This window comes from Callorhinchus milii, unplaced genomic scaffold (genome assembly GCF_018977255.1).
Source record: "Callorhinchus milii isolate IMCB2004 unplaced genomic scaffold, IMCB_Cmil_1.0 Scaffold5, whole genome shotgun sequence".
Lineage (NCBI taxonomy): Eukaryota > Metazoa > Chordata > Chondrichthyes > Chimaeriformes > Callorhinchidae > Callorhinchus > Callorhinchus milii.
This window is the reverse complement of record NW_024704746.1, coordinates 20,629,208-20,641,867: the sequence shown is the minus strand read 5'-3', so window position 1 is coordinate 20,641,867 and position 12,660 is coordinate 20,629,208. Positions and strand designations below refer to the sequence as shown.

The window sequence follows — 12,660 nt, the reverse complement described above, 5'->3', positions numbered from 1 at the left end:
TTGATGTCTGAATAAAAATCAGAGCGTCCCGATTACGTAACGTTTCCAGTTGCAACTGCAGCAAATGAAGCTCATTACAAACTGTAGTATACTAGCAGCTTCTCTCTGGCAAGACTTCATGAATGGAAATACAGCTTTTTAACAGTCATTTACAAAAATGTTTATATAAATATTTTTGATCCAGGACATTGATCAGCATGTGCTGTATCTGAAAATATTTAATTCAAGAGACCAACCCTTGAAAAAGGTTTGCAAAGATATTTTCATTGAATCCAACTATAGTATTTACACCACAAAAGCAAGCTTCTGTATGAGGAAACAATAGAAAATAATATTTAGATGAATGATATTGGAAGGTAAATATCATAGATGGATTTGATAATCCAGAAATTTAGAAGTTATATTTTTTTCTGTTACAATGAGTGGCTTAAGGACTTGGAATTAAAGCACAGGCTTGTATTAAGGCTCGACTTACACTAAGTCTTAATTTAGAAAGATCCACTTTCAATAGAGAATTATTCTTTTGCTTTTGAAAATATTCTGAAATTCTATCCAAGCTAAATACTGAAAGATTGAAATCAAATGACAAAACACCACAAATATACTCACCGCATCTTTTTCTTCCAGCGCTGCCAAAACAAAGCACAGGTAGCTGTTGCTAGAAGACAGAGGTCTGTTCTGAAATACTCCATAGTACTGATCATCTCCAAGCATAAATGTATCAGGTAGCTTCTTCAGTTGGGCAGCGATGTATGGCTTTAGTCTCTCAGACTGACGCCGATACCGTTTGCCATGTGATAGTTGACTTATTCCATCAAACAGCTACAAACCCGTACACAAAAGCAGTTTAGAAACTTTTCAACTTTTAACACTCTTCTACTTAGCATGATACATTGCAGTTTCACTGAACCCATAGTACAATGGGAGCACAGTTCTCTCCATCACAATCAAAGCCAAATAAATAAATCACAAAAATACTGATAATTAGTAGTCCAATTGAAGCAAAAAAGCAGGGCCAAATGCTTTTCCAAAGAGGAAATATTGGATGGAAATATCAGTTTTGCATGCTTCCTAGTGGAGCATACAAAACTATGCGCAATATTAAAGATTAAGTATTTTTACATAAAATTACAATGCAGTAACACATGAGATGTTGCACAAGTTGTAGTTATGATAAAACTCGAATTCACATTTTAAGAAGGAACCACACTTTCCTTGGCCAATGAGAGGTTAATTCTCTACTTCAGGAAACAAGAGAAACTACCCCTTGTGAGAGTTTACTGACAACAAAGCCTTACCTCATCAACTTCGATCTCTTCAGGGTTCTGCCATTTTTGTGTAACGGTGCGTGTAGTCTTATCAAGTGGCACCACTACAATATAATACCACCTATAAAAGAACAGATACGGTACAAACTGCAGATTAGATACAATTCAATGGTCAAAATTGTTACTCACAGTTCCCTATTCACTAAAGGACAACACTAAGCTCAAAGCTGTTCTCTGTTAAATAATCAGAGCTTGGAAACTGCTGCAGTGAAGGACCAACACTTGAATCTAAACTTGTAGAATCTCAAGTTCAATGAACCATTGGGAATGCTGTTCTCCAATGACTGGATATCTCTCCATCGTAAAATAGACATTCTAGATGGTTGACTGCAACATACCAGCAGTGAAGGTCTCCAAATGGTTACTCCCAAGAATCCGGAACACAGGTTAAATTGAATAGGAAGACAAGATGACAAATAAGGCATTGGTCTCAAGCAGAGATCCACTTGTACCAATATCAAATTATCCTACTGAGCTTTTCATGCCGTTGAAAACTACAGTGCTCCAATAATTTCGAATTGGTGACGTATCATAATCTAGAATATTTTGGAATAACTCCAATAAAAGCTACCACAAACGTTATGATAGCCGAATATAGAACGGGCGCTTGTACATTGGCTTGCGTAAGCCATCATAATGTCACAACCTTGTTTCCCTCCACAAAAGAATCAAGCAACGGTGAAACGATTTTTATTGCAGTGTCAGAATTATTTGCCGAGGCAGCATTTATGTGGCCTGTTGACAGCCTCTCGTGGCCAAAACGAATACTGCAACAGCACGTTTTCAATTCCACGTCAATGAATGTTACAGAGGAAAGAATAAGTTAATTTAAAACGCGAGGGAAGATTACCCAGATCAATTTCAGCATCTAGATGTCACTTTGGAGAAATAGTAATAGTGTTGGGAACAACTGTTTACCTCCAAGGAACTGCAAGTTCTGTATTATCGTGCAATTTTTAAAAAGTTACAGAATTTCATATATTCTTTCAAGGCAAATTGTTAAGATAAAGTTAAGTCTATTTAACAAGAAATGTAGAAATGGACACTCATAATCCTTCTGTGCACACAGTGTTAAATGTAATGTTCGATAATACTAGAACAATAAAATCTACGAGGTTCAGCTATCTCAGATCTATAGCTAAAACTTCATAATCCATTTTGTCATTATGATTTCTCTTTTCAGGTCTTTGGGACTCTGTGGACCCATCCCCTAGATAGTGTATTTATTTAAGTTTCATAAACTCCATGAGTTAATTCTCAAGTAAGCTCAAAACTTACTTGATAGCAGCTGTGGTCTGAACTTTGGGTAGGTTGATTGGCAGCTTGCCATCCTGGATGTCCTTGCTGTAGATGACTGGTTTTGTTTGCAGCAAGTTTGGAGCTGTACGGATTGACACCACCTGCTGCAGCCCACCAGCACTGTTCCCACGGTTTGTTAATACAAAGGAGTATTCAGTATCAGGCTGAAGTTTTGTAATAAGTTTACGCATTGATTGTCCATCTACCTCTACACTTTGGCCATTATAGAGAATCTGAGGAAGGAAAACAAAAAAGTGACTAGCAATGGATCAATACAAAAAGGTCATCTTCTCTTCATTTGTTTCCAGTAGTGCTGGGCATCCAGATGATAATGTTGTAAAACAGAGCAATGTGGATCAAAGACCAGTAACCGTGTCAACAGTGTGTTAATTAGACATCTGTAGATTATAGTTGTGCTAATGTACTTGCATTAATAATACAATGGGAGCAGGAGTTTCCAGGTCAATAGTGTGGTATTTTGAGTTGCTAAATTATTGTAGCAGTCTTGGAAGTTCTGTACCTGTAAACCCTCTATTCCAAAATATATGCAAAACAACTCACAAAACAGACTGCTTGTGAAAGGAGGAGGGAGAGGAACAGAACACATTAGCAATGGTACAATATATTGCTATTACATACGTTTGGAAAAATGTCTGATAAAATTAATACAGATTTAAGTATCAACATCTTTTTTTTCTGAATGAATACGAGCTTTTGTTTAACTGCTAAATGGCAGATAGGTTACATTGCAGTTTATTATTAGGCTGCAAGTTCTATCCATAAATTATATTGCATTGTGTAATATTCAAAAGAAGGAAAACTGACAACATAACTGACAACACAAACTAGACAATGCATCCAGAAGAAATGTTACCAATCATAGATATATCGTTGAAAGTTGTTCAACCTCCACATACAAATGGGAATTTCCAACACTATTTCATAAGAGTGGAGTCCTGTAGCTCAGTGGTTAGAGCACTCGCTTTGCAAGCGAGAGACCTGGTTCAATTCCAGGCAGAGGGCGAAACCTTGGGCAAGTTTCCTTACTCCACACAAAGCCTAATAATAATCCCTCCAAAAACAAAAAACAATAATAAAAATTGGTCATTTTCAATCTGCGACTGTTTGTGGGACATTGCTGTGCACAATTGGCTGCCGCGTTCTCCCACAAATACAGTCAATTCACTTTACAGTATATTCTGTGAAGCACTTTGGGACGTCTAGAAGACGTGAAAAGCGCTATATCAAATGCAAGGATTATTATTATTAAGAGTGACACTGACCCTTCAAAAAAAAATCATGACAAAGGAAGTCATTTATCTATATTCTGCTGAACTCAATGCTGTTTTTATATTGCACCCACAGCTGTACGGCATGAAACTGGAGGCATCGTCAATTTTCATCATATTGGCTGCTTTTAAGTGTAGGTTGGCAAGAGCCAAGGTGCAGGGTGTACATTGAGGTCCTGCTAGAGATCACCCAGCTAACATTGTGCAATTTGCCATTGCAAACAAACACCATCTGGCAAGCTTTCTGCAACTTGTCCACTTTAGGATTACCTAACCCATTTGAGCTTTGCCATGTAAGATTAACAGGAAGCAAGTAGGAACAATCTCTGCTCCCAATGACTGGTATCAAGTCACACCGGTGAGTCAGGCTTGCTGGTCTGTCATCAACTGTACTTAGCTCACTTACGAAAATCACCCAGAGAGAATCGATTCGATTGTCAAGCACTTTTACACACATATGGTTGGGTACAAATACACAAGAACTCTACTTTATAGTAATTAATCCTGAGCCATGAAAGTAAGGATTAATTTTGTTTTCTGCATATTGTAATCTAGTTGCCAATTAACATTAATTAGCAATTTAGAATACAGCAGAAAAAGGCACAGATTGTTGGCAAGGAAATTTCTGTTTTCGCCCATTCCCAAGAATATTTCCCAAACAGGTGAAGGGAAAATTTGTAATTCATAGTGAAAAAAATACAAGCTAAATTACCCAACGGAAATTACCAAGGAATTTATAGTCGTTGGAGCCAACCATATAAAAGAAATTTTTCACATGTGTAAAATAGTTTTCAAAAGACAACAAAAGAATAATTGCTCATTTATGCTTTACATTTCTACTTATTTTTATACTATATATTTGTACTCTATTGAAAATGACCTACTTTTGTTTAACAGTAAAAAAAAAGCGAGAGATTTAGGAGTTGTCCTTTAGACAAGCTTAGAAAAGAAAGTAAATGATATATGAATGACTTCTAATCTCTCCCTGCCCTCCAGGCTAAGTTAAGAATCGAAAGAGAGTCACCCAGGTCACTTCTCCCCAGCGAATATTTACACAGAAGCAATGACAGAGACCCGAGAAATCTTCTCAGAAAATCAAGCGCTGCAGGATGGAGAAGAAAAACATATTTCAGCTCTTGCGAGGTTAAAAGATTTAAACTGTTGAAGTACATTAATCCTACCTTAAAAGGCACTCCTGGTTTATATGTTTCTGGTACTTCCCAGCTCAGCAAAACTGATGTCTTCATTACTGCTTTTACTCGGAAATTCTTAGCGAATACTAAAGAAAAGTTAAGAGGGTTCATTACCTGTATGTATGTATATGAACATAGAGGGATACAGTCCAGTTTTGAGATTTAAATTGAGCTCCTACATTTAGCCCAATTTAATTTTTTTAAAAACATTACAACACCACTGAAATGTTATGAATTGCTTTGAAGTGAAAAAGTATAAAAATATCCAGTCCTTGTAGAAAATAATTTCTCTCTATATATGCTGTCAATCTCCAGGCAATTATAGTAACATCCAAAAAATGAACACAAAATACCATTGTTTTAGAATACTCTGAATGGTACTCCCGGACACACAATTGCAAACATTGTTTGTTAGAAATAGGAAGTGGCCATAAGACCAATGAGCACATTTCATTTGGATTGATCTAAAATCTCAGCTTTTCACCATGTTCCTCAATCTGTTCTCTCCAGAAACATCTAATTGTATCTTGAACCTACATGTTCAATTTCACTTCAATGACATTCCTGGAACTTAGTCCCAATGCCAGTTAACCTTTATGCAAAAACAGTTCATTTGACTATTCTTACTCTTAATCTCCTTATGTTTTAATTGTTTCTCCTTTTTTGAGCTCTTCAACAGGGTGATTTATTGCATGGAACAACTTTGTCAATCCCCTGCATAATCTTAAAAAAATCCAACTCAATCACCTCAGGAACACACACAGGCACACATACACAACACATCTTAAAATTTGGTGGTAATTGGAATGAGTCTCATTTATGTAATTATTAAATAGAAATATACAGTTCTTCTTATAGGTGACCAGAACTGCACATTATACTGCAGGTCAGTTTTTTTTAATTAGTTCATTAATATTACCTCTTCTGATTTGTAAACCATCTCTTTGTTTGTGTCACCCAGTACTTACAGTAGTTTGCTGTTTATTTTTATAAATATTGCTAAGCCCTAGACTGAAAGTATCACACTCTTCAGGTTATACCATTGTTTCATTTAACGTTTTTTTGGTTTCTTGCTCCTTTACTACTGTTCTTATGTTCCAGTTAGGCTTGGTGGCTGGGGATGACGTCTGAATCAAGTTAGATCAACAGTGGTATGTATCATAGTCACAGCGACCATTCTGGGATGGTGTTGAATACTATCAGTGGTGCCGACATTGTCTGAGGATTTTCATGGTTTTGTCACTCAACCAGAGCAGGCATCCGACTGACGGCAAATGCCAAAAAGTTGGTATTTTTGTGCTGAATTTCTGGCAAGATTTCACATTTCAAAATACTGTGCGATGAAATGAAGACAATATTAAAAAAAAAGGCGCGTGAGTTGGTCGTTCTGAAGCATCCATGACATTCGTCACATGCTTTTAAAGAACATTATGATCTTAATCTTACAGCTCAAAGCTAGAAGAGTTTTAGTGGTGCAGTGGTCCAAGTAACATAAATATTAAACTGCATAATTTCCCCCACTAAATGTTATTGTACTTGCATTTGATTTGATGCCTTTTCACATTGAAAAATCTCATAGTGCTTCATAGAATGAGATAGTTTAAAAGTACAATTTGTACAAGCAGTAATGAGATTACTGACCAATTAATCAGGATGTTATTCAATGAATTTAAATGAGGACAGAATATTAGCTAGGATATTTTAGAATTTTTTTCTGGGGGTTTAATAAATCAGCAAGAGTGCCACATTACATATAGTTTATTTTAAATCTTGTTCAACTTCCACTGACAAAGCTCCATTCAGATCTACTGTGGATTCTGTAGATATGTATGGATAGATGTCTTAGTATATCTGGAAGATTTCATCCTGTGTGTGCATCAACTCTCCTTTCTCACTTTACTTTTAAAAAGAATGGACATATTTCTAGGACACAACATTTTTAACAGCCTATGTGGGGGAACAAACATTTGCGCAATGCGACACTTTCCCAGTAGTTTTGGTCTTATGTTTGTTTGGCACTTGTCATATGGAGTTTGAACTACAGACTCAATGGGGTAAGAGAACCACACAAACCGACCAAAACCCTACCACTTTACCCTCCTTGGGGAGGAGGGGGCGGGGGGCGTGAAGAGGAGGTGTGGAGTATGCTTGGAGCTGGGAAGCTGGTCGTGCAGAGCAACAGAATATCACAATCAAGTCAATCTGCACTTCCTGAGCCACTCAGATCCACAGTATTCCAGTATACTGATGATGATAGACCATCCAGACTGGCTCACTGGCAGGACTTGGAGTGGCAATAGGAGCCGGGATTCTTCCGACTTAGCTTCTCTTAGACTACAAGCCAAAGCTCTAATGGATAGGATGGTTTTAGCTGGACAACCAGTGCAAAGCTAGCCAGACAGTGGTCTCAATGGCAAGTTTTGTAGTTTTTGCTGGGTAAACTCCAGCAGAACTCGAACATACACTCTGGGGATCCTAAGGCTCTGCTCTCAGCAATCTGTGGTCAATACATTGGAAATTTGTGAAGGTGGGCAAGTCCCTCCTGGGGAAGACTGCGCATTGCATTACAGACCTGGAAGTTTCCATTTCTAGGTGGCATACATATATGGAACTCTGCTCATTTGGAAACTTTTTAGCATGTTGTTGGGTTTTCTCTCTTGTCAGATGGGTGACCAAAACAAAACATACCACTCTGCTATCCTTAAAACTCTATTCGGCTTTGACAGATTGTGATGCCTATCTATTTTAAAAACTAAAATGAACATTACTGAACAGACTAGAGGAGTGTGTCATAACAATTCTAAAAAGTAGCATGTCACAAGGACAAAATAATAGTGAAATATACAGATGTAGAGCAATACACTTAAAACAAGAATAAAGCCTATAGAAAAGTTTGTTTAAGATAAAAGCCACTGTACCCTAAAGCACAGAGTTGACCACTAAAATAGTGCACACTTTTCACTACCAATTTGTCTGTTACTTGCCAGTCTCCTTACCTTGGTCGACTGGCATGGTTCGGGATTGAATGCTGGGACTGTATGGTCCATGCCCTTTGGAAGTATGAGCTCTCACTCGGATGTCATAAGTGGTGTCTGGGTTCAGTTTGCTCAGCATTATTCGAGTTTCATTGGTTGAGTTGTTTAGGTCTCTTGGGCTGTTGATATCACGGAACAACACTGTGTAGAGGATCATCTTTCCATTCCTTTCAGCCAGAACGGGTGGGTCCCATGAAAGCTCAGTTGTGGATGTGGTAAGCCCTACAACACGCAGGTTTTGTGGGAAACCACTTGGTATGTCCTCCTGTATCTGAACTTGTTTCACAGCCTCCTCACCAAATCCAGCTTTGTTTTCAGCACACAGGCGGAAGATGTATGTGGTTCCCTTGTGCAAGTTTGTTACCGTATAATGGTCATCGCTCTTATTTAGTTTGATGACATTCGGTTTTTCTTCATCACTGCGGATGTATTGCAGTCGATAGCCTACCAGATCACCCACCATTTCAGATGGTGGCTGCCACTGAATGAGAGCTGTGTTCATACGAGTGACACTGATAATCATTGTAGTAGGCTTGCCTGGAACTGAAGAACAATGCAGAATCATGCTAACTATTTCACTGCAGTCCATTTGTACTTGCCAGGGGCCTCATTACAAGTAAGTGAATAAGTCCACCTATGCTCAACAGTTTGTTAGTTGCCCAGTTTGAATATAAACCTCAGATTTCAACTTTTTTTTAAAAAGGAGATAATGAAAGAGAAGATGGGTGGGTGTACAACACTCTATACCACATTAATGATTGTTTTATTGCTTGGCTTTGTATGTCAAAGCAATCACCGCATGGTTAAAAAAAACAGTGAAGTGTGCCTTCCCTTGCTGATGAATCATTTCTCTTTTTTTACCCAAGTGTAATAATTGTAAAAATTAAATACTAAATTAGATCTTGCAATGAACTTGAAAATGTGTAATATGCTATGGGTCACATTAATTCAGGCGGGTTTTCACAAAAATTGCACAGAGGACACAAAAGTCTGAACACGACATTCTCACCGACCATGCTGGGGAGAGACAATGCTGTCACAACCAATCACAGTATTTATATGAATAATTGTAATTAATTGCTGCAATATATTGAACATTGCTTTTATTAAATCTTCTTTTAGATCTAATAAACTACACCCATCTCACCCCATGCTGCAATCATGTAGCTGTAATTTCAAGCTGAATTTAAATGTACAAACATGTATTGAAAATACTAATCTAAAAGGTTTATAGACTCAACTTAAATCAGATCACATTTACCTCTACCTGACTGTGATGTGAGTGGACGCTAAAGTAATCTATTATCTACAATCTTCCTCATACACTGCTAATTCTATCCCTCCAGCAAAACGTTGCTAAACTACATTCCTGTGGCTCTGGTAAAACTAGGTTATTTCCTCCATGGGATCTTGACTCTCAATGCTCAACCACACATATGTTTAATGTTAAATCTTATTCAGTTAAATAATTTGTAATAGCTTTGCTGGAAATTGAATTGGGTTCCAAGCAGCAAAATCTACTTTGGAAACTCAGCTGGAATGAAATTCAGTCAATAATTCATTATAACTATCAAAGTAAAGGTCTTCCTTAGGAATAGTTCTTTCCACTAAAACAACTGTTCTAAAACAGAAAAACAAGCATAGGCTATTACTAACATATGTTCTCCCACTCACCAGCTCCCGTTGTCGAAACCACCTTAGGTTTGCTACGAGCTCCATCTCCCTTGGTGGTGTACGCTGCAATTGTAACCGAGTAAGCCGTTTCAGGCATCAATCCCACAACAATAGCTTCCTACAATAAAATGTTTTAGAAACAAGTTAAGCATCTGGCAGGGAACTATGAAAATGTTTTTCTTGTTTACAATGAACCTAGCGTGATATTGATTCTGGTTTACAGAAGGATGATGTTCCACAGAGGACTCTCCAGACCTTGACCAGCATGCCATGCAAGAGATGGGAAGAGGAAACTATATGGTGGTAAGAATATATTAATTGTTTAGGAGTTGCCATGATTTTCAATGTGGCTTATGTATTATAATGTTTGTTTTAAAATTTCAACACAGGCAATCATTGCTTCATTTACTTTGGTGGAATAATTAGTGTAAGTGATTAAAATCAATGCGATTTTGTTGCAAGGATTTACATAAAATCCTATTGGGATTCTTAAATGACTAATTAGAATTTTTATCCTGGTTTATTAAACAACATGTACTCTTTATGTGCAAACCCAAGAATCCACCAGATTTTCCAGCAGTCCTAAATGAACACAGGAATCCACAGTAAAAACAACAAAATATGTCAGGCAGAATTACATACAGAAAAGGTAAAGGAAGTCGTGATTAAAAAAAGGTATACAAGAATCTGGAGCAATAATTTGGTAGAAATCAATAAATACACCAATGCTGCATACCATCTTTTTCACACATGCACATATTTATACACCACTCCCAGACTGCCACCACCATCAGATTTCCTGTAACCAGCAGCTAGATATAAAGAGTGTTTGAATCAGACAGAAAAGGCCACCGAATCCTCCACGACACTAAATGATGACATTTATTTCTGATACAGGGTGATAGCTTTATCTTTTCCCATCATGTGACCTATCCACGCCAGGGAATTTTTGCCATTTCCAAACTCTATAACTTGTTTGATTTGGAGAAAGAATAGCTTCATCTCATCTCGATATAACCTGCAGTGCAGAAATCCATTATCTTTCTGCAATCCACAAAATTCTATTAACTACAGTACGGTTTGAGGCTGGGGATGTTTGTGGGTGTCTAATTTCATTAATTTTAGCAGCTTTCCCAGGACTGCTCTTAAATAAATTCAGTTTTATCATCCTGGTTAGTTTCCAAATGCAGTCAGTACAACGTGTTGGGGTGCAGGAGGTTGCCACATCCTCATAAAAATAGCCTCAGGCATGGACGCAACAATTTCCATACCAAACAAGTGATATATCATACACCTCTTACTGCTTGAAGTGACACAGACAGGCGACTGTGGTTTTTGTTCTCTCTCAATGATCCTTTTCAATTCTCCTCCCAACCATTCCTGGCATGTTAAAAACAAGACAGGTTGATCTTTATCAGGCTTTGTTGCTCAGACAGTCTGGTGAACTGCCCAGCACAATGATCCAGCAAAACCAGTTTACATGAAACCAGCAGGAACTGACAAAACAAGTAGCAACAAGAAAAGCAACACACAAAAGTGTGAGAAAGTGTGTTACTCCCATCACCAACATAAAATCATGCAGACACAGCAAACTGTAATAGGTTTCCCAATGAGGACTTGTATCTACAAGCAGGATACCCACTACATTCCTCAATGCAAATAGATTTCTCATGCAACTGTGAAATCCAGAGAGAACAAAAAATATTGCAAAGCATGAATACAGGGATGTCAAAGAGAGGTAGTCGATGCTAAAAATTCTTCTTTTCACTCAACTATTTGTACATTTGTAATGCACTTTTATAATGCATTTGAGTGATCTAATTTATTGCATTTATTGGATTCTTACATTGCAACTGAGCCCTTGCAGGATTATTGTGGCATAAATAACGATTCTCCGTGAACTTTGGAACTGCAGACATAATTCTGCTTTAGATAGTTAAGAATTAACAAGAAAACTGCAATACCTCCCAATTCCACTATAGCAATAAACAGGAACTTTAACAACCAGTGTTTTTGTAAATATACAGCACTATTAGCACTAAATGAAATCAGGATATTGAAATTTACATTCTGGTGTCTATTTATTCACTGGTTACATAAAATCTCTACCTTAGAAGGACCTCAATGACTTTGACTACTTAATCCGGAGGGGTTGTGCTTGCCATAGGGAAAAACACTGTCAGTATTAACACATGACTGAGCACAGAACAGTTTGATATCAAAGTCAAAGAAAGCTTGACTTCATATTGCACATTCAATTAATAAAAAAATTCAATTTTATCTTCAACCTAGATATTGAACTTTCCTTCTTTCCATTTAAACCATCTCCAACATGCATCTTTGACATCCCTGTGGTGATTTGTCAGAGAAGCCCATGTCCAGTACGTTTATTACTCACATTGTCCTGGGTGTCCTTAGACTCCCACTGAATGGATGGGGTTGGGGATGAAAGGGGGGAGGGATGGAAAACAAAGTTAATTAGAAAGAAGAGGAGAGAAAATCTAAACTAGATTAGTAAAGATTCATGCTAACTTTGCAGGAAAACAACAAACATTTAAAAATGGAGTTTGTTCAATAAGCCTTGTTTGCATAGCCATTAGGACAGTGAATCATATCCTTTTCAAAAATGAGCAAGATGATCCAGGCATCAGTATACACAACAGTGTTTGGGACCTGTTAGCATCTGCTACGTACCTTTGGTTTACCCCTTACAACATACAGCACTTTGGTGCAGTATGACACTTATTACATTACCGGGCTTCTGGTCACCTGATATGGAATTAAAAATAATACAAACCACAAATACACAAAGATACATTCTTCAATCATTTCACCGATTCCT

At 37.4% G+C, this 12,660-nt stretch overlaps 1 protein-coding gene across 9 annotated transcripts in view; it reads right to left on the bottom strand.

The window, feature by feature from the left end:
- ptprfa (protein tyrosine phosphatase receptor type Fa) overlaps positions 1-12,660 on the bottom strand; it is a 189,651-nt gene that overhangs the window by 42,215 nt on the left and 134,776 nt on the right. For 4 of the 9 annotated variants that reach the window (XM_042335260.1, XM_042335263.1, XM_042335261.1 and 1 more), the window contains exons 13-19: positions 12,217-12,243; positions 9,819-9,936; positions 8,106-8,687; positions 5,098-5,195; positions 2,607-2,860; positions 1,299-1,389; positions 610-822 (exon numbers count right to left, since the gene is read on the bottom strand). In XM_042335260.1, the coding sequence (XP_042191194.1) occupies positions 610-822; positions 1,299-1,389; positions 2,607-2,860; positions 5,098-5,195; positions 8,106-8,687; positions 9,819-9,936; positions 12,217-12,243 (1,383 nt within the window). The remainder of the gene's footprint in view (positions 1-609; positions 823-1,298; positions 1,390-2,606; positions 2,861-5,097; positions 5,196-8,105; positions 8,688-9,818; positions 9,937-12,216; positions 12,244-12,660) is intronic. The other 5 variants (XM_042335262.1, XM_042335265.1, XM_042335269.1 and 2 more) reach the window with 2 other exon arrangements.